The sequence below is a fragment of the Rhinopithecus roxellana genome, chromosome 20, assembly GCF_007565055.1.
Source record: "Rhinopithecus roxellana isolate Shanxi Qingling chromosome 20, ASM756505v1, whole genome shotgun sequence".
Lineage (NCBI taxonomy): Eukaryota > Metazoa > Chordata > Mammalia > Primates > Cercopithecidae > Rhinopithecus > Rhinopithecus roxellana.
Genome location: NC_044568.1, coordinates 527,499 through 546,796, shown reverse-complemented (window position 1 = coordinate 546,796; position 19,298 = coordinate 527,499). Strand labels below are relative to the sequence as shown.

General features: G+C 48.9%; 1 protein-coding gene across 2 annotated transcripts in view; it reads left to right on the top strand.

Annotated features, from left to right (window-relative positions):
• Positions 1 to 4,284: 4,284 nt before the first annotated feature.
• Positions 4,285 to 19,298, top strand: part of ERN2 (endoplasmic reticulum to nucleus signaling 2) — a 23,881-nt gene continuing 8,867 nt past the window's right edge. Inside the window, exons 1-13 of one of the 2 annotated variants that reach the window (XM_010358223.2) lie at positions 4,285 to 4,678; positions 6,754 to 6,859; positions 7,223 to 7,256; positions 7,523 to 7,595; positions 11,050 to 11,122; positions 11,269 to 11,376; positions 11,695 to 11,796; positions 12,942 to 13,206; positions 15,857 to 15,935; positions 16,022 to 16,169; positions 16,286 to 16,407; positions 17,429 to 17,584; positions 17,837 to 18,002. In XM_010358223.2, the coding sequence (XP_010356525.1) occupies positions 4,454 to 4,678; positions 6,754 to 6,859; positions 7,223 to 7,256; positions 7,523 to 7,595; positions 11,050 to 11,122; positions 11,269 to 11,376; positions 11,695 to 11,796; positions 12,942 to 13,206; positions 15,857 to 15,935; positions 16,022 to 16,169; positions 16,286 to 16,407; positions 17,429 to 17,584; positions 17,837 to 18,002 (1,657 nt within the window). In that variant the 5' untranslated portion in view covers positions 4,285 to 4,453. The remainder of the gene's footprint in view (positions 4,679 to 6,753; positions 6,860 to 7,222; positions 7,257 to 7,522; positions 7,596 to 11,049; positions 11,123 to 11,268; positions 11,377 to 11,694; positions 11,797 to 12,941; positions 13,207 to 15,856; positions 15,936 to 16,021; positions 16,170 to 16,285; positions 16,408 to 17,428; positions 17,585 to 17,836; positions 18,003 to 19,298) is intronic. The other variant, XM_010358224.1, reaches the window with a different exon arrangement.

Below are 19,298 nucleotides of genomic sequence, written 5' to 3'. Positions count from 1 at the left end.
CCTCAGCCTCCCGAGTAACTGGGACTACAGGGATTACAGGCACCCACCACCACACCTGGCTAATTTTTTTTTTGTATTTTTAGTAGAGATGGGGTTTCACCATGTTGGCCAGGCTGGTCTGGAACTCCTGACCTCAAGTGATCCACCTGCCTCAGCCTCCCAAAGTGCTGGGTTTATAGGCATGAGCCACCCTGCCCAGCCTCTATCTCTCTTTATCACTATTTTGGGTGCACATGTTCTTTCCATCTCTCTCTACATATATATTTTTGGGCACATGTGTTCTCTGTGTATGTGTGTCTATTTTCAGCATGCATGTTCTCTGTCTCTATCTCCATCTCCATTCTGAGCACACATGTTCTCTCTCTCACTCTAATTTCAACACATATGTTCTCCATCTCTATGTGAGCATGCATGTTTTCTCTTTATCTCTACCAATCATCTCTCTCGCTCTCTCCCTCCTCCAAGCCACTCTCAGGCACGTGGTAAACATCCACCCACCCACCTCCATATCACAGTGGACAGTGGGGACCCCTCTAATGGGCCCCTCTGCCCCAACCAGAATGCAGCTTCTCTTCCGGAGTCTTCCTGCTTTCCCAGGCTCTCCCCAGGAAGCAAAATGCAGAGCCCCTCTGCTCTTGGACCCCACAAACCTACATGGGGTCCCGTCCTTGGATGAGGGACTGCAGGCCTGGGTCTCCCTTCCTCGGGGACCGGGAGTAGCTTCTCCCTGTTCCTTCTTATTCTCCTTCCTCTCCAAGTCTAGAAAATCTTTTCCAGCCTCATTTAGTATCTGAAATCTTTTTTTTTTTTTTTTTTTTTTTGATACAGTCTCACTCTGTCTCCCAGGCTGGAGTGCAGCTCACTGCAACCTCCGCCTTGAGGGTTCAAGTGATTCTCCTGCCTCAGCCTCCCAAGTAGCTGGGATTATAGGCACGCACTACCACACCCGGCTAATTTTTGTATTTTTAGTAGAGACAAGGTTTCACCATATTGGCCAGGCTGGTTATTGTCTCAAATCTAGGCTCCTAACCTGAGTTTCCTGAAAACTCAAAAGCTAGAATTTTCATTTATCTTTCTGCTTCTCATCCATTTGCTAAGGTAACAAAATTTAGGGCTGACTTGCTTGAATGGAAGAAGGACTGTCCGGGTAAATGAAACTCTGGAGTGGAAAAAACATGTAAGTATTTCAACATAGGATCCCATCATACATATAGGCACAGGGAGAAGAAACCATTGGCGGAAGTATGATAGAATGTTAACGGGGTGTTGTTTTCAAGTGGTGGACCCATGAATGAACTTTTTAAAAAATTTGTATTTATTATTTTATTTTATTTTATTTTATTTTTTTTGAGATGGAGTGTTGCTCTGTCACCCAGGCTGGAGTGCAATGGCACAATCTCGGCTCACTGCAACCTCTGCCTCCAGGGTTCAAGAAATTATCCTGCCTCAGCCTCCCAAGTAGCTGGGATTATAGGCATGTGCCACCACACCTAGCTAATTTTTGTATTTTTAGTAGAGACAAGGTTTCACCATGTTGGCCAGGCTGGTCTCGAACTCCTGACCTCAAGTGATTTGCTCACCTCAGCCTCCCAAAGTGCTGGGATTACTGGATGAGCCACTGACTGCATCCTGCTGATTATTATTAATATTTTTGAGATAATGTTTGCTCTTTAGCCCATGCTGGAGTGCAGTGGTGCAATCACAGCTAACTGCAGCCTCCAGCTTCTGGGCTCAAGTGATCCTCCCACCTAAGCCTCCTGAGTAGCCGGGACTACAGGTGTGAGCCACCACACCTGTCCAAATATTTTCTTATTTAAATTTTTCTGAATTTTACAAAGTTTCTAGAATGTATATTACTTTTATCATCACATAAACACACACACACACATAATTTATTCCAGTTCATTTGCAGTTTGTATTTTATGCAAGTCAAATTTTTTGCATGAGAAATGCCTGAATCCAACCATAGTAAACACACTGTACATTTCAAAATAATGCAGAGTGTACAAAATATAGAGCAGAAAGGAGGGTTCGTTCACACACTCAATTGCTTGGGTTAGGTTCTACAGTGGCAAGCAATCACTTTTTTAATAAAGTTAGGACTACTGGGCCAATTTAGGGATATTGGAACAGCTAAGCATGAAAGAGCAGCCAAGTAAACCAAAGACGTCATGATGTACACATTTCTTTGTTTTTGTTTTCTTTGGTTTTTTATTTAATTACTTATTTTGAGACAAAGTCTCACTCTGTTGCCCAGGCTGGAGTGCAATGGCGAGATCATGGCTCACTGCAACCTCCACCTCCTGGGTTCAAGCGATTCTCCTGCCTCAGTCTCCCAAGTAGCTGGAATTATAGGCATGCACCATCATGCCTGGCTAATTTTGGTATTTATAGTAGAGACAGGGTTTCACCATGTTGACCAGGCTGGTCTCAAACTCCTGACCTCAGGTGATCCTCCCACCTCGACCTCCCAAAGTGCTCAGATTACAGGTATGAGCCACCGCGACCAGCCTGTTTTGTTTTTTAGAGACAGGGTCTCACTCTGTTGCCCAGGCTGGAGAGCAGTGGTGCTACCTGCAGCCTGGAACTCCTGGGCTCAAGGGATCCTCCCACCTCAGCCTCCCAAGTAGCTGGGACTACTAGTGCACACCAGCGTGCCTGGCTTATTTTTTATTTTTTGTAGAGATTGAGGTCTTGCTATGTTGCCCAGGCAGGTCTTGAACTCCTGAACCTGGCATGGCTTAGTGTGAAATAACTTTCATAAAAATCCCAACCTGTTCATAGGAAACCCAGCCTAAGACAGTGGTGTAGTTCCTTCAGTGGTCAGCTAGGAGGTCCAAGCTGGATAAGGACGAGGAAAGGGTTGACAGAGTGGGAAAGAGACTGAGGGATGAAGGTACCATGTAGGTCAGGGCACAAGGATAAGGAGAATGAAAGAGTGAAACTGTTGCATGGAGAGGAGGCTGCAATCAGAGAAAGGGATGTTGGAACTAAGTAGTTCTGAGTGTGACAAGGACCCAGGACATAACGTGCAATTGTGGCGTGAGGGGTAAGGTCTCCAAAGAGGTACGGCCACTGAGAGGCTGCAGTGCTGGCTAGGCTGTACCTTGGACGTTGAAGACACCAAGGAGAGTGGCAGGATTTGGGGTGGAGATGAAGGCTAGGGGCCAAGCTACCAAGTTTTCAGTAACTGTGAGGGGATGACCAGGAGGGCCAAGGTGGCAAAGAGGAGGGGGAGAAGGTGGCAGAGCTGGGCTGCATGAGCCTCAAATCAGCAGGGATTTTTTTTTTTTTTGCTTGAGGATGAAGGAGACATGAATGAGTCGAAACTTGCAAACAGGGTGGACCTTACCTTCAAGGACCCTGGCAGGCCCTCTCTGAACAAAATTGGAGACGTCTACCGGGAGCACGGCCATTAGAAGGTGCCCTTCCGTGCGGCATTGTCTTACATCTAAGGCATAGGCATCTCTAAGCTCTACGAAGACAGGGGCCTCATCACTCTTGTTCACCAGGCAGGCATACCATAGCTTATAATAAATACATATTTATTGGTTGGGCACCGTGGCTTACACCTGTAATCCCAGTGCTTTGGGAGGCCGAGGTGAGCGGATCAGTTGAGGTCAGGAGTTCAAGACCAGCCTGGCCAAAAGTGGTAAAACCCCATCTCTACTAAAAATACAAAAATTAGCCGGGCATGGTGGCCTGCATTTTTAATCCCAGCTACTCAGGAGGAGAATTGCTAGGACCCAGGAGGCAGAGGTTGCAGTGAGCCGAGATTGTGCCATTGCACTCCAGCCTGGGTGACAAGATCGAAACTCTGTCTCATAAAATACATACATACATACATACATATTTATTTATTTTATTTTTGGAGACTGGGTCTCTCTGTCCCCCAGGCTGGAGTGCAATGGCACAGTTATAGCTCACTGCAGCCTTGCCTTCCTGGCTCAAGCGATCCTCCCACCTCAGCCTCCCGAGTAGCTGGAACTACAGGTGGACATCACCACACCTGGCCAATTGTTTTTGTAGAGATGGGGTCTCACTATGTTGCTGGTCTCAAACTCCTGGCCTCAAGTGATCCTCCCTCCTAGGCCCCCCAAAGTGCTGGGATTACAGAGGTGAGCCACTTACTTGACCCATAATAAATATTTATTGAACGAATGACTGAATTCACCAGTTAATCTCTATTTCCTGATAGCCCAGCGGGATCCGCTGGTGCAGTGATGAAGAGCGCAGCCTTTGAGATCAGGCTTATCTGTATTGGGACTGTGGCTCTTAGCCTCCGCTTGTACCTGCGGTGCAGTGAGGACTCCAGGAGCTGGTGATGAACCAGCACGGTCCTCGGCACGTAGTAAGTTCTCCACAGGTGGGCTCAGTAAAATCCCTCTCCCGGTAAAGCTCCCCGCGGTGTTTGGTGGGGTGCCTGGGACGCGAGGATGCGGCTGGGAGTGTGATGAGAAGGGCGGGGACCAGGCTGGGGTTGCAGGCCCAGCCAGGGGCGGAGTCTCCTCCGGGTCGGGAGGGGACCGAGCGCTCCCTGGGAGGCACCGAGGGACCTGGCCAGCCGTGCGGCTGCCCAGGCGCTATGGCGAGCGCGGCCAGAGGATCGAGGCCGTGGCCCCGGCTGGAGCTCCAGCTCCAGTTCGCAGCACTGCTGCTCGGGACGCTGAGTCCACAGGTGAGCGCCAGGGACCAATGCCAAGTCCCCAAAGTCAGGTCGCGGGGCGCAGGGGACGGGGTCGCGCTCAGGGCGAGGGCGCGGCGGGGCCACTGGGGCGCCTCACGCCTGGGTGGTCCCAACTCGGCCCCGACCGAGTAAAAGCCTCCTGGGTTTGGGGAGCCGCCAGTTACCCCCAACAAATACCTAGCTGGGGAGATCTGCCAGCGTGGAAAGGCAAGAGTAGGCCGAGCACCCCGCTTCTTCTGCAGGGAGGGGTGTAGTCTCGGGGAGGGGGCACCTGGGCACGAAAACCAGGCCTCTTAAAACTTCTGGGGATCCTGGCTTCCTTTGAAAATATGATTGACTTCAGGACCCTCTGCTGAGAAATGCGCCTGCACGCCCAGTTTTGCAATTTCAGAGGCTTTACCATGGGGTCCTCTTACCCATGGCTGCACCCCAGGTTCATAATAATAAACCTGGGATAAATAAGCTGGGAGTTTGAGTATCTGCTCCCACGGTGCCAGGAGTAGGAGAGTCTTAAAGAAATGCAGCCAGGAGGCAAAAGTCGCTTGGCCTAAGAATCCAGGTGTCCCGCCTGGAGCCCCCATGGGGCAAAAGCGATCAGGTAGAGTTAGGCACCTCTCATTCCCCGCTTCCACTTCATGGGTCCATCTCATGGTTGCCAGCTAAGAAGCAAGCCCAGTGTGGCCAGATCAGGTGTCTCAGAAAAATTAGAAATGAGAAAAATTTGAAATCTTGGTTTTTTTGTAGAAATTACCCAAATTTTTAAAAAATTGGCAGCTAATTGAAAACAAATTTTTAAGCACTAGATGGTCAAACAAAATTCTTTGGGGGCAACCAATCTGCAGTCTCTTCTCCAGACTGTTCTCCCCCCTGCCATGTGCTGCAGATGACAAAATTGAAGCCCAGAAAGAAAGAGGGGCTAGCAGATAATTTCCTGATCCTCCACTCAACGCCAGTGGCTCAGCCCCAAACCCGAGGGTCCCGAAGCAGGATGTGGCCTTTGTAGGGGTGCGGCTGGGCCACCCGGATGTTAGGCCTCCTGCTGGGAGCTCAGCCTCACCCTGTTTGCTCAAGGAGGGGCTGGAGCAGGTGAGTGAGCCCAGGAGCACCAGATGTAAGTACGGGTGGCTCCAGCCCCCCTCCCACGGGCACCCCCCAGCCTTGGGTCAGGGGACCCACAGGAGCCTGGCACCAAAACCAACTGGGCTGGTTTGGGGAGGCAGAAAGGGCCATCCCAAAAGAGGCAGACATTGTGGCAGAGGAAAAAGAGGCCAGGCACAGGAATCAGAGGGATGGCAACTCAAGTCCTTAGTTTTGCCACTTCTTATCTCTGTGGCTTTATGCCAATGACCTAACCAATGACCTAACTTTTCTAAGCCTCATTCTCCCTCCCCTATAGAATGGGAAAACTAATAATACCCGTCTTAGAATGGGTGCAGTGGCTCGAGCTTTTTGTAATCCCAACATTTTGGGAGGCTGAGGCAAGAGGATCACTTGAGGCCAGGAGTTCCAGACCAGCCTAGACAACATAGCAAGACCCCATCTCTACAAAAAATACAAAAATTAACCAGGTGTGATGACACACACCTGTAGTCCCAACTACTTGGGAGGCTGAGGTGTGAGGATCAGCTGAGCCCAGGGGTTTGAGGCTACAGTGAACTATGATTGTGCCACTTAATTCCAGCCTGGACAATAGAGCAAGACCCTATCTTAAATTAAAACAACAAGAACAATAACAAAAGGAAATGAAACAAACAATGAAGTCATTTTGTAAAGGCCTTTAGTCTTCTTTGGATAACCAGAATGGATTGAGGGAGGGGGTAAGGAATTGGGAATTTAGATACATTGGGAGCCAAAACCTTCCCTCAGAACCCCCCAGCTCCCACTATAACCCCTCTCTAGGGTCAAAGAGATGATGGGTGACACCAGCATGTTCCCCAATCACCCTTCCTCCCCTGCTCTGTCCCCATCTGGGGGAAGGAGGAATCATAGCCAGCCCTACTTAGGACAGGAGCAAAAGGTGGTCCCAGACCCCTCAGAGAGCTGACTTTGTCTCTACCCCCTTGCAGGTTCATACTCTCAGGCCAGAGAGCCTCCTGCTGGTGTCCACCTTGGATGGAAGTCTCCATGCACTGAGCAAACAGACAGGGGACCTGAAGTGGACTCTGAGGGATGGTGAGCAAGAGATGGTCCCTCCTCCCTCCTTGAACCCATAGATTGGTGAAGGGGGAGTCACTGTGGCATAGAAAATAAGAATATAGGCTCTAGAATCCAATAAGCTGGTATCTATAGGCAGCTTCACTGCTTACCAGCTGTGTGGCCTTGAGAAACTCACTTTACCTCTCTGATCCTCAACATCCTCATCTGTAAAGTGGGGCAAAGGATATGACCCTATCTGACAGAGTTTTTGGGAAGATGGCATTACATTGATGTCAAGTGCTTGACATTACAGTCATGCCATAGCTCAGTGAATATGAGCTGTGCTTTTCAGTGGAGTCTGGAGGGAGCTGCTTATGCTCTGTGTCCCTGTCCCTGCAGATCCCGTCATCCAAGGACCAATGTACGTCACAGAGTAAGTGAACCTGGGGCCTTTTAAGGAGGAGGCAGCTGGGAGATGGGAGACTCATAGTTGTAGAGAGTTTGTGTGTGGGATGGGGATGTGTTGGAAGTAAGGGAAGAGAATTGGCTCTGGATGTGATATGGGGGAGGGTCTTGGAGCCCCAAGGTGTTTCCTATAAGAACAGCTCCTAGTAGCAGAGAAGTTGGAGGGAATTTGGGGCCTTCATGAAACCAGGGGGCAAGCACCCATTGGTCTCCTTGTTCCTCTCTGCTCCACAGAATGGCCTTTCTCTCTGACCCAGCTGATGGCAGCCTGTACATCTTGGGGACTCAAAAACAACAGGGATTAATGGTTTGTATCCCATGGTGTTTGGGAATGGGTGAGGGCCAGGGCTTTCATTAGGTAGAGCACTGAGAGGTGGAGAGGCAGTATGGTCAGTATTTCCTGTCCTGCAGAGGATGTAAGTCAGGACTCAGCACATTGTGAGAAGGCTGTCTGAGGGACCCATTGAAAGGGTGGTAAAGGGAAGTCTGGCTGTGTCTGCAGGGCAATCTGACTGTCAAGCTGGGGGTATTCCAGGGGCTTCTCCAGGACTCTGAGGACTTTAAGGAGAAATGCATATACCAGTTAGCTTTTGCTAAATAAAAACCAACCCAAAACTCAAGAGCTCAAAACTCAAACATCACTTAAATTTATTCAACTCAGAATTTGGTGAGATGACAATTTAGACTGGGCTCAGCACAGTGGTTCTTCTGCTGGTCTTGACTGAACTTGTTCATGCATGTGTGGTCAGCTGCTAGTCAGATGGATGGCTCTGTTTCTGAAAGTTGGTAGTTGGTTGACTTTTGGCAGGGGTGGCTGGGTCATGTGTCTCTTATCCCTAGCAGGCAAACCTAGGCTTATTGACATGGTATCAACAAGGGACCCCAAAGCAGCAATACATAAGCACTTTTCAAGCTTCTGTTTGTGTCACATTTACTAATGGCTCATCAGGCAAAGCAGGTCACATAGCCAAGCTGAGAATCCAGTGGTGAAAAAACAGATCCCATCTCTTTATGAAAGGAGCTGAAAACTCACCTTGTGAAGGGACACAGACACAGACATGAATACAAGATGAAAAGCAATCTGTGGCCATTTTTTGCAATCTTCCACATCAGGACTCTGAATGGGGTGGAATGTGCTTTGTCAGAATTCCTTTTTTTTAATTTAAACAAATTTTTTAAAGACAGGGTCTCATTATGTGTTCAGGCTGGAGTGCAGCGGTACGATCACAAGGCTCACTGCAGCCTCGAACTCCTGGCCTCAAGCGATCCTTGCACCTCAGTATCCTGAGTAGCTGGGACTACAGGTGCACACCACCACACCCAGTTCTTTGTCAGAATTCTAACCATGTCAGGGGAAGCCTGCCAGAAAAGTCTTAAGTATATGATTTAGGAAGGTGAGCTGGGCGCGGTGGCTCAAGCCTGTAATCCCAGCACTTTGGGAGGCCAAGACGGGCAGATCACGAGGTCAGGAGATCAAGACCATCCTGGCTAACACGGTGAAACCCTGTCTCTACTGAAAAATACAAAAAACTAGCCGAGCGTGGTGTCAGGCACCTGTAGTCCCAGTTACTCGGGAGGCTGAGGCAGAGGAATGGCGTAAACCCGGGAGGCGGAGCTTGCAGTGAGCTGAGATCCGGCCACTGCACTCCAGCCTGGGCGACAGAGCAAGACTCCGTCTCAAAAAAAATAAAAAATAAAAAATAAAAATAATAAATAAATAAATAAAATAAAATAAAAAATAAATAAAATGATTTAGGAAGGTGAAGTGATAAGAAATTTTAGTGTGTGAATCAGGCAAGGTCTCAGCTGCAAACCATGGCATACTCAAATAGAATAGTTTGAGGACATTTTGTTAAACGTGTGAGCAGAGTATAGGAAACCACAAGGGATAGTGCAGTATATTAGTTCATTCTTTCATTGCTATACTAAAAAAATTACCTGAGACTGGGTAATTTATAAGAAAGGAGGTTTCATTGACTCGTGGTTCTACAGGCTGTACAGGAAGTGTAGTAGCTTCTGCTTCTGGAGAGACCTCAGGAAATTTACAATCATGGCAGAAGGCATGAAGGGGAAGTAGGCATGTCTTACATGCCCAGAGCAGGAGCAAGAGAGAGAAAGGGAGGAGGTGCCACCCACTTTTAAACAACCAGATCTTGTGAGAACTCTATTACAAGAACAGCACCGGCTGGGCACGGTGGCTTAAGCCTGTAATCCCAGCACTTTGGGAGGCCGAGGTAGGGAGATCACCTGAGGCTAGGAGTTTGAAACCAGCCTGGCCAACATGGTGAAACCCTGTCTCTACCAAAAAATACAAAAATTAGCCAGGTATGGTGGCACATGCCTGCAGTCCCAACTGCTTGGGAGGCTGAGGCAGAAGAATCGCTTGAACCTGGGAGGCAGAGGTTGCAGTGAGCCAAGATCACACCACTGCACTCCAGCCTGGATGACAGAGTGATACCCTGTCTCCAAAAAAAAAGAACAGCACCAAATGGAGAAATCTGTCCCCATGATCCAATTACCTCCCACCAGGCCCCACCTCTAACATTGGAGGGATTGCAATTCAACAAGTGATTTTTGTGGGGACACAAATCCAAAGAATATCCTGCAGTATCCTTTGGTTTGTGACAGTGGGGTGACATTATCAGCCCTAATTCTAGAGGCTGGGGAGGGAGCAGCTACCACAGCCTGGAGCTGGAGAGAGCTGTCCCAAGAGCACCACCTGATGGGACCTCAGGGCTTCAGTGGAAGGACACAGCCAGCCCGTGAGAACTCTGTGGCAGGGACACCAGGGCATACTCTGATCTCACCCTGTCCCTATTATTCAAACCCAGCAGGAAGCCAGAGCACATGGTGCCCACAGACATAACCCAGACAAGTCCAGCTTTGGGGAGAAAGCAGAGTAGAGAAGGGTGAAGGATGGAGCTTCACTCCTAGCCAGCATCAGGCCATGGTCTCCTTTATTCTAGAACAACTCCTTCACTTCTCTGAGTCTCTCATGGCTGTTGACAGTTTTGAAGTGTCAGTTGTTTTGGTTTTTTTGTAATTAAACTCCCCACTAGATGTGTGTGAGGTTTGTTTGTTTGTTTGTTTGTTTCATTTTATTTTGTTTAGAGACAGAGTCTCACCCTATCTCCTAGGCTGGAGTGCAGTGGCACAATCATAGCTCACTGTAGCCTTGAACTCTTGGGCTTAAGCAATCCTCCCACCTCAGCCACACAAATAGCTGGGATGATAGGCACAAGTCACCATGCTCAGCAAATTTTTTTTATTTTTTATTTTTTATTTTTTTTCTGTAGAGACGAGGTCTCACCGTGTTGCCCACACTGGTCTTGAATTCCTGGGCTCAAGCAATCTCCTGCCTCAGCCTCCCAATGTGCTGGGAGTACAAGCATGAGCCACCATGCCCACCCCAGTGCACGTTTTTGAGAAGGAGGTCAGGTCAGGCCAGGAGCAAGTGGCTCACGTGGTACCTTGACACCGGGTATGGGAATTTCTGCATTTCCTCAAGAGACTGTGCATCACAATGATTCAGTATGCTGGCTCTGGAGCCTGACTGCCTAGGTTCAAGCCCAGGCTCTGTCATTTAGTAGCTGTGTGACAGTAGCCAAGTTACATGACCTCTCTAAAACCCCAGTTTCCTTACCTAAAAAGTGGAAAAGATAGTAATACCTGTTATTTGGTTGCTATGGAAATAGGCTCACTTGCACAGTGAACACTGTGTGTTTCTGCTCTTACTCCTTCCTGGAAATTTTCCCTCCTAGAAACTGCCATTCACCATCCCTGAGCTGGTTCATGCCTCTCCCTGCCGCAGCTCTGATGGGGTCTTCTACACAGGTGAGCATCTCTCCAGCCTCTGGGGTCCAGTTTCAGCCAACAGAGGCAGGGATCTAAGTCATGACGGGCTAATTAGGCACAAGAGTGGTGGGACCACACCTCTCTCCATGCCAGCTTGAGAGCTAACACACTTTCCACCTCCACAGGCCGGAAGCAGGATGCCTGGTTTGTGGTGGACCCTGAGTCAGGGGAGACCCAGATGACACTGACCACAGCGGGTCCCTCCACCCCCCGCCTCTACATCGGCCGAACACGTGAGTCAGGCCCCAGCTGTTCCTCAAGCTCTGGGCAGCCTCCCCTTTTGCTCTGCTGAGATCTGGCTTTGGCTAACCAAGTTGAATTCAGGACAGTCTGTTAGTCATCAACAAACATTCTACAGAGCACTGAACTAGGAGCCAGGGATAGAGCTGTAAACAAGACAGCTCCAGTCTCTGCCACTGTGATGTTCATAGGCTTCCAGGTCTCTAGGCTGTGTGCTCAGGAAACCCCCACTCCTACAAGATAAATGGCCCCTGGGGTTGGAGGGAGCATCACATGGACGTTCCTGGTAATCTTGCTTCTGGGATCCCCAGAGTATACGGTCACCATGCATGACCCAAGAGCCCCAGCCCTGCGCTGGAACACCACCTACCGCCGCTACTCAGCGCCGCTCATGGATGGCTCACCTGGGAAATGTGAGTTCCATCTTTCTCTGGCCCCATCTTGGAGCAAGGTCCCCAACCCAGGGAACCCTGAACAGCATCCATGACCAATTCCCAGCCACATTTTGACCCACTTGACCTCCCCAGGGACCCCATATACTAAATGGCACACCCCGATGGCTGACCCCAAATGACTCCCTCAACACCCAGACTGACCCTTCTGAACCCTGGCCCGTCCCTCAACCTCCTAACTCTTCTATACTCCAAGTGGCCCCAATCAGGTAACCCTGGATGACTTCCCACATGCAGAGTGACCCCAAACAGCCCCTGAGCAATCTCTGTGTGTCCTAACTGACCCCTATATGTAACCCCTGAAAGCTGACCCTAAGTAGCCTCTTCCATAGACTGACTCCCTAGGTGACCCTGACCACTCCCCAACATTTTTTGTGAGATGGGATCTCACTCTGTCGTCACCCAGGCTGGAGTGCAGTAGTGTGATCATAGCTTACCACAGCCTCCAACTCCTGGGCTCAAGTGATCCTCTATCCTCAGCCTCCTGAATAGCTGGGACTGCAGGTGTGTACCACCAAGCCTGGCTCATCTTTTTTGTAGAGATGGGGTCTTGCTATGTTGCCCAGGCTGATCTCAAACTCCTGGGTACTGGGATTACAAGCATAGGCCACCACACCTGGCCCACCCTCTTGATATTATGACTGATACCCAACTGCCTGAGTGACCTTACAGGTGCCCCAAAGGCCCCCCTCAAGCCCTGATTCCATCATTCTGCATGAGACCCAACCCTGGTCACCTCAGCAGAGGTGAGATCACCTACGCACCCCAGCTGACCCCTCTCACACTCTAAGTGACTCCCAAGTGATACACATGCCTCCAGGCCACCCTGATTGATCCATCCTAGATGACCATCTGTTGACCATGGGCAATACCCCACCATCCTAAGTGACCCAAACTGACTCCCACACATCTGAGTCACCTTTGAATGACCCTGACTGTTTGTCTCATTTTCAAAGTGACCCCATAAACTCCAACAAACCTTCTCATGTCCTGATAACCCTCCATGTGATCTCCACACACCAGAGTGACCCCCTCACCCAGAGGGCACCCTTGGACCCTCTTAGGAGAGCTTCCAACCACATCTCCCCAGCCACCTTTCTCGGCAGACATGAGCCACCTGGTGTCCTGTGGGATGGGCCTGCTGCTCACTGTGGACCCAGGAAGTGGGGCAGTGCTGTGGACACAAGACCTGGGCGTGCCTGTGATGGGCGTCTACACCTGGCACCAGGACGGCCTGCGCCAGCTGCCGCATCTCACCCTGGCTCGAGACACTCTGCATTTCCTCGCCCTCCGCTGGGGCCACATTCGACTGCCTGCCTCAGGCCCCCAGGACACAGCCACCCTCTTCTCTGCCTTGGATACCCAGCTGCTGTAGGTGTTCATGCCTGGGGCCTAGGGAGGGAGCCGTCTGAGGTGTTGCAGGCTGGGTCTGATGGCCAGGCGAGATGTTCAGCTGTGACACACCAGTACAGCTGAACCAGGGGTCAAAACATTTCAAATTGGTTACTTACCTAGCTGGTGTCCTGTGCTGCCCTCCAAGCGTCCCCAGGACCCCCTGGGTAGCCCCCACTGTTCAGCACCTCATAGGGTAAGATCTGGCCTAGGAGGGTGTACTAGTCTGTTTCATGCTGCTGATAAAGACATACCCAAGACTGGGCAATTTACAAAATAAAGAGGCTTAATTGGACTTACAGTTCCATGTGGCTGGGGAAGCCTCACAACCATGGCAGAAAGCAAGGAGGAGCAAGTCACGTCTTACGTGGATGGTGGCAGGCAAAGAGAGGAGCTTATGCAGGGAAATTCTCCCTTATAAAACCATCAGATCTTGTGAGACTTATTCACTATACGAGAACAGCATGGGAAAGCCTTCATGATTCAATTACCTCCCACCGGGTCCCTCCCACAACACATGGAAATTCAAGATGAGATTTTGGTGGGGACACAGCCAGACCATATCAGAGGGGGACTCCAGGTCTTAACCTGTTCTGGTTGGTAGGTGCTGTGCCTTATCGATTGTTAAATACTTTAAATAACAACCTTATTGCATCTAACACCTTAGTATCCCCATCTTGAGAAACCAGTAGACAGTTTGGGAAAATCAGGGATCATCCATTCATTTCAATTCATTCTGCAAATATTAATTGAGCGCTTACTGTGTGCCAGTCTCACTAGAGTCTGGGAGTACAATAGCAAATAACCCAATCATTGTTCCTGCCTACAGGAACCTGAGTCTAATGGGAGTGACAGATATGTAAAGGGACTATTGCAACCTGACATGCAACCGAGTCTAATGGGAGAGACAGATACGTAAAGGGACTATTGCAACCTGATATGATAAAGGATGAGATAAGAGTAGTATAAGATGCCATGGGAATGTATAGGAAGAGTATCCACATCAAGACTGGGGACAACAGGCAGTCATGGATAGCTTCCTGGAGGAAGGAACATCTAAATTGAAACTTAAAAAATGAATAGGAAATGAGAGAGATGAGAGAGCATAGAACTCAGGGAACAGGAAAAAATTAAATAAGACTGAAATACAGACCTAAGAAAGGAGTAGGGTCTGAGATTATAAGCTAAGAAGAGATCTTGTAGGATCATTTAAAGGGCTTGGACATTTTCTCCTAAAGTTAAAAAGTCACTGAAGAGTTTTAAGGAAGGAAGTGATTTGATAATATTTTCATTTTAGAAAGAATATCTTAGAGTGGTATATGGAAAGAAATGGACCATTCATGGAATATTGATTTGTTCAGGAAAGAAATGAAGATACTTTATCCTAGAGCAGAAACTCTAGAGAGGAAAAGAAGTGGAGTGTGAGATATGTTAGAAGGAAGAACCAGTGAAAATTTGGTGATTAGGGAGTTGCAAGGAGTCAAAGATCATGCTCAGGTTTCTAGAAGCATGTGGGTGCTGTCATTTTCAAAGGGAGGGAACACTAGAGGAGGTGGGGGAGAAGAAGGAGGAAGAGGTGAAGAATGATGTAATGAGTTTATATTTAGAAAATTGAGCTCAGCAGGGCGCGGTGGCTCACGCCTGTAATCCAGCACTTTGGGAGACCGAGGCGGGCGGATTACGAGGTCAGGAGATCAGACCATCCTGGCTAACACGGTGAAACCCCATCTCTACTAAAAATACAAAAAATTAGCCAGGCATGGTGGCGGGTGCCTGTAGTTGCAGCTACTCAGGAGGCTGAGGCAGGAGAATGGTGTGAACCTGGGAGATGGAGCTTGCAGTGAGCTGAGATCACGCCACTGCACTCCAGTCTGGGCAACAGAGCAGGACTCCATCTCGAAAAGAAAAGAAAAAAAGAAAAGAAAAGAAAAGAGAAAAGAAAAGAAAGGAAGAAAGAGAGAGAAAAAGAAAGAAAGAAAAAAGAAAGAAAGGAAGGAAGAAAGAAAGAAAGAAGGAAGGCAGGCAGGCAGGCAGGAAGGAAGGAAGGAAGGAAGGAAGGAAGGAAGAAAGGAAGGAAAGAAAGAAAATTGTGCTCTTGAAAGCGGTCTCGGTTAGACATAGATTTGAAATCATGACTATAGAACATGTATCAGCTAGCTTTAGTCGCATAACAAATTGCCCCAAAACAGAGAACTTAAAAAACAACAATTTATTATTTTTCAAGATTCTGTGGGTCAGCTGGGGTGGGTGGGTGGTTTTTCTGCAGTCTGCCTGTGGCTTGGTTGAGTCTGGAGAATCTAGGATGGCCTCACTCACCTATCTCATAGTTGATGGACTATTTGGCCTATGGGGGATTAAAGAGGTCTCTCATGCCCCAGCAGGCTAGCCTGGGTTTTCTCCCATGGTAATCTCAGGGTCTACAGAAAAATGCAGAAGGAAGCCTCAAGGCACAAGCACTTTTCAAGCCTCTACTTAGGCCACATTTGCTATTGTCTGTTGATTAAAGCAAGTCTCATGGCTAAGCCAAGTCAATGTGAGAGGGAAATATACAAGGGCATGAGTACCCTGATAACTGAAACTACACATCACCAGCATTCATTCTTCTCTTCTTTTTCTTCTCTCCCGCTAGGATGACGCTGTATGTGGGGAAGGATGAAACTGGTTTCTATGTCTCTAAAGCACTGGTCCACACAGGAGTGGCCCTGGTGGTGAGAAGTGGTCTCTGAGTGGGCTGAAAAGTGGATGAACGGGAGAAGAACCTCCCTCACTTATGGCTCTCCATCTTCTGCTGTAGCCTCGTGGACTGACCCTGGCCCCCACAGATGGCCCCACCACAGATGAGGTGACACTCCAAGTCTCAGGAGAGCGAGAGGGCTCACCCAGCACTGCTGTTAGATACCCCTCAGGCAGTGTCGCCCTCCCAAGCCAGTGGCTGCTCATTGGTGAGATCCTCTGGCTAAAGTTGGGAGTAGATGAAGATAAAGAACCTGTGAGCCCAGCTTCTGAGCTGGAAAGCTAAGGTCCTCTTCAGCCCGATGACTTTTGCCCCCCACCTTAGGACACCACGAGCTACCCCCAGTCCTGCACACCACCATGCTGAGGGTCCATCCCACCCCGGGGAGTGGAACCGCAGAGACAAGATCCCCAGAGAACACCCAGGCCCCAGCCTTCTTCTTGGAGGTCAGTGCTGGCAGAGAGTGGGGGGTAGGGAGGCCCCAGCAGATGGGGGAATAGCCCTTGGACCTTTTCCTCAGGCTGCTAAGAATAACAATCAGGGTGGGTCAATTGACCTCACACAATTTCCCAGAAGACAAACATTTTTGTTGTTGTTGCTGTTGTTACGGCCAGAAACACGTTAGAAGTGTCAAAAAGTGGCTGGGCATGATGGCTTATTCTTATATTCTCAGCATTTTGGAAGGTCAGTGTGGGAGGATGGATGGCTTGAGGTCAGGAGTTTGAGACCAGCCTGGGTAACATAGCAAGACCCCATCTCTACAAAAAAAAATTAAAAAATTAGTGGGGCATGGTGATGTGCACCTGTAGTCCCAGCTACTCAGGAGGCTGAGGTGGGAGGATTGCTTGAGCCCAAGAGTTTGAGGCTGCAGTGAGCTATGGTCACACCACTGCACTGGATAACACAGTGAAACCCTGTCTCTTCGAAAAAAAAGAAAAAAAAAGACATTGACTACCTAAATCATGAAACATAGGTCATGTTTTCTTTATTCTTCTTCAGTGTAAAAATGGTAAAATATTCATTGAAAACAATAACTATAAAAGCATGTGCTCCTGGGAGAGGGTTGGACCTAAATCACTAGTAAGTAGCTCAAGGTTAGAAGGAACAGCCATGGCCTAGAGCCATAATTCTCAAATCCGGTTGCTCATCAGAATCACCTGGAAGCCAACTCTAGCGCTAATGCATTTAGAATCTCTGGAGGTGGATATCTATATTTTTCATGACATTCCAAGAGTATCTGTGTTTTTTTGTGACATCTCATGAAATGCTGGTCATTGGGTAGGTTTAGAAAACCATTCTTCTGGGCAACATGATGTTCCAGCACTGTGGAAAGTGCCACGTTTCCCACCATACGCAGACCACTCACTGCCCCTTCAGCTAAGCCCAGCCCTGTGTGGGGTGATGAAGAAAGGTTAGGGGTTCCCCGGTGGAAGGAGGTGCTAATAATAAAGGGCCCTTTATCCCCAGCTATTGAGCCTGAGTCGAGAGAAACTTTGGGACTCCGAGCTGCATCCAGAAGAAAAGATTCCAGACTCTTACCTGGGGCTGGGACCCCAAGACCTGCTGGCAGCTAGCCTCACTGCTGTCCTCCTGGGAGGGTGGATTCTATTTGTGATGAGGCAGGTAAGCCCATCACCCGACCTCAGGTCTGTCTTGGGGAAACGCTGCTCCTCCTCTCTGAGACCACTCAGCAACTCTCTCCCTCTACCCAGCTCTGACTTTGCCCCCTGCCTCCCTCCCAGCAGCTCCCCAGGCCCCTGTGATCTTGCTCTGTAAGTTCATTGCTGCCTGGTGAGGCCATCTCAGTCACAGATACTGGGCCCCACAGGGCAGGGTGTGGCCGGGACAGAGCTCTCTTAGGCTCTCATGTTACAGCAGCAGCCGCAGGTGGTGGAGAAGCAGCAGGAGACCCCCCTGGTACCTGCAGACTCTGCTGACATCTCCCAGGATGCCCAGTCCCTGCACTCGGGGGTCACCCCGAGGAGCCAGAAGAGGCTTCAAAGTCCCTCGAAGCAAGCCCAGCCACTCGACGACCCTGAAGGTGAGCTTGAGTGAACGAGACAGGGCAGTCAGGAACAGAGAAAAGCAAGGGGCAGACTTAACTGCAAAGCTGGTTTATTAAAAGCCACTATAGTGGGGTGGTTAGGTCTACATGAATTAATAAGAGTGTTTTGAGTAGAGCCTGTTATGTAATTGAGCACTCTAGGAGTGTCTGCTGTCATTTTTTAATCATTATTTTTTTGGAGACAGGATCTTGCTCTGTTGTCCAGGCTGGAGTGCAGTGGCACAATCATAGCTCACTGCAGTCTCAAGCTCCTGGGCTCAAGAAATCCTCCCTCCTCAGCCTCTCAAGTAGCTGTGACTACAGGCATAAACCACCATGCAGAGCTAATTTTAAAGTTTTTTTTTGGTAGAGATTGGGTCTCGCTATGTTGCCCAGGCTGGTCTTGAACTGATGTCCTCTAGCGATCTTCCTACCTCAGCCTCCCAAAGTGCTGGGATTACAGGCATGAGTCACCATGCCCAGCTCATTATTGTATTATTATTTTCAAGGAACCTGGGTGTAGATAAAACTGGGTATAGATCTAAGGCTGCTCTCTGTTTACCTCCTTTGAGCTTAGTTTTTTCATTTGTCAAATGGGAATAATAACATCCAGCTCATTACATCATCTCACCATGAGAAGTCACAATCATTATTATTAAATAATACTTAGGTAATATTAATATTCATGTTAAAATGATGTTATATTTGGAAACAATAATAGTAAATGACCTTTGTGCAATTTAGTACCTTTTATTTTTTTAAACACTTCTCTTTTCTCAATTTTGTCCTATAAGGACTAAAGCCCTTTTAGGTTGGGCACGGTGGCTCACACCTGTAATTCCAGAACTTTCAGAGGCCAAGGTGGGGATTGCTTAAGGCCAGAGTTCGAGACCAGTCTGGGAAACATAGGGAGACCCGTCTCTACAAATAATACAAACAATTCGCCGGGCGTGGTGGTGTGAACCTGTAGTCCCAGCTACTCAGGAGGCTAAGGCAGGAGGATCACTTGAGTCCAGAAGGTCGAAGCTGCAGTGAGCTGTGAACCTTTCAAGGTTCCTCTGGCATCTGGAATGCTCCAGGGCTTCTTGCATGCCTTTACCAATCAGCCTGGGCTACTTCTGCTTGATTGGCTCTGGGCTGGGCTCATGTGTTTGGTTGTTTTTGTGAACTTGTGCTGGCTCCTTCTAGTCACTGCTCAAGCCACTTCCTCATACCTTGGCCCCACTCTGCCATCACCTTCTCAGGCGGAAGTCTACGCTACATGTGGCTTGATGCTCCAGTGCTGTTTGCAAT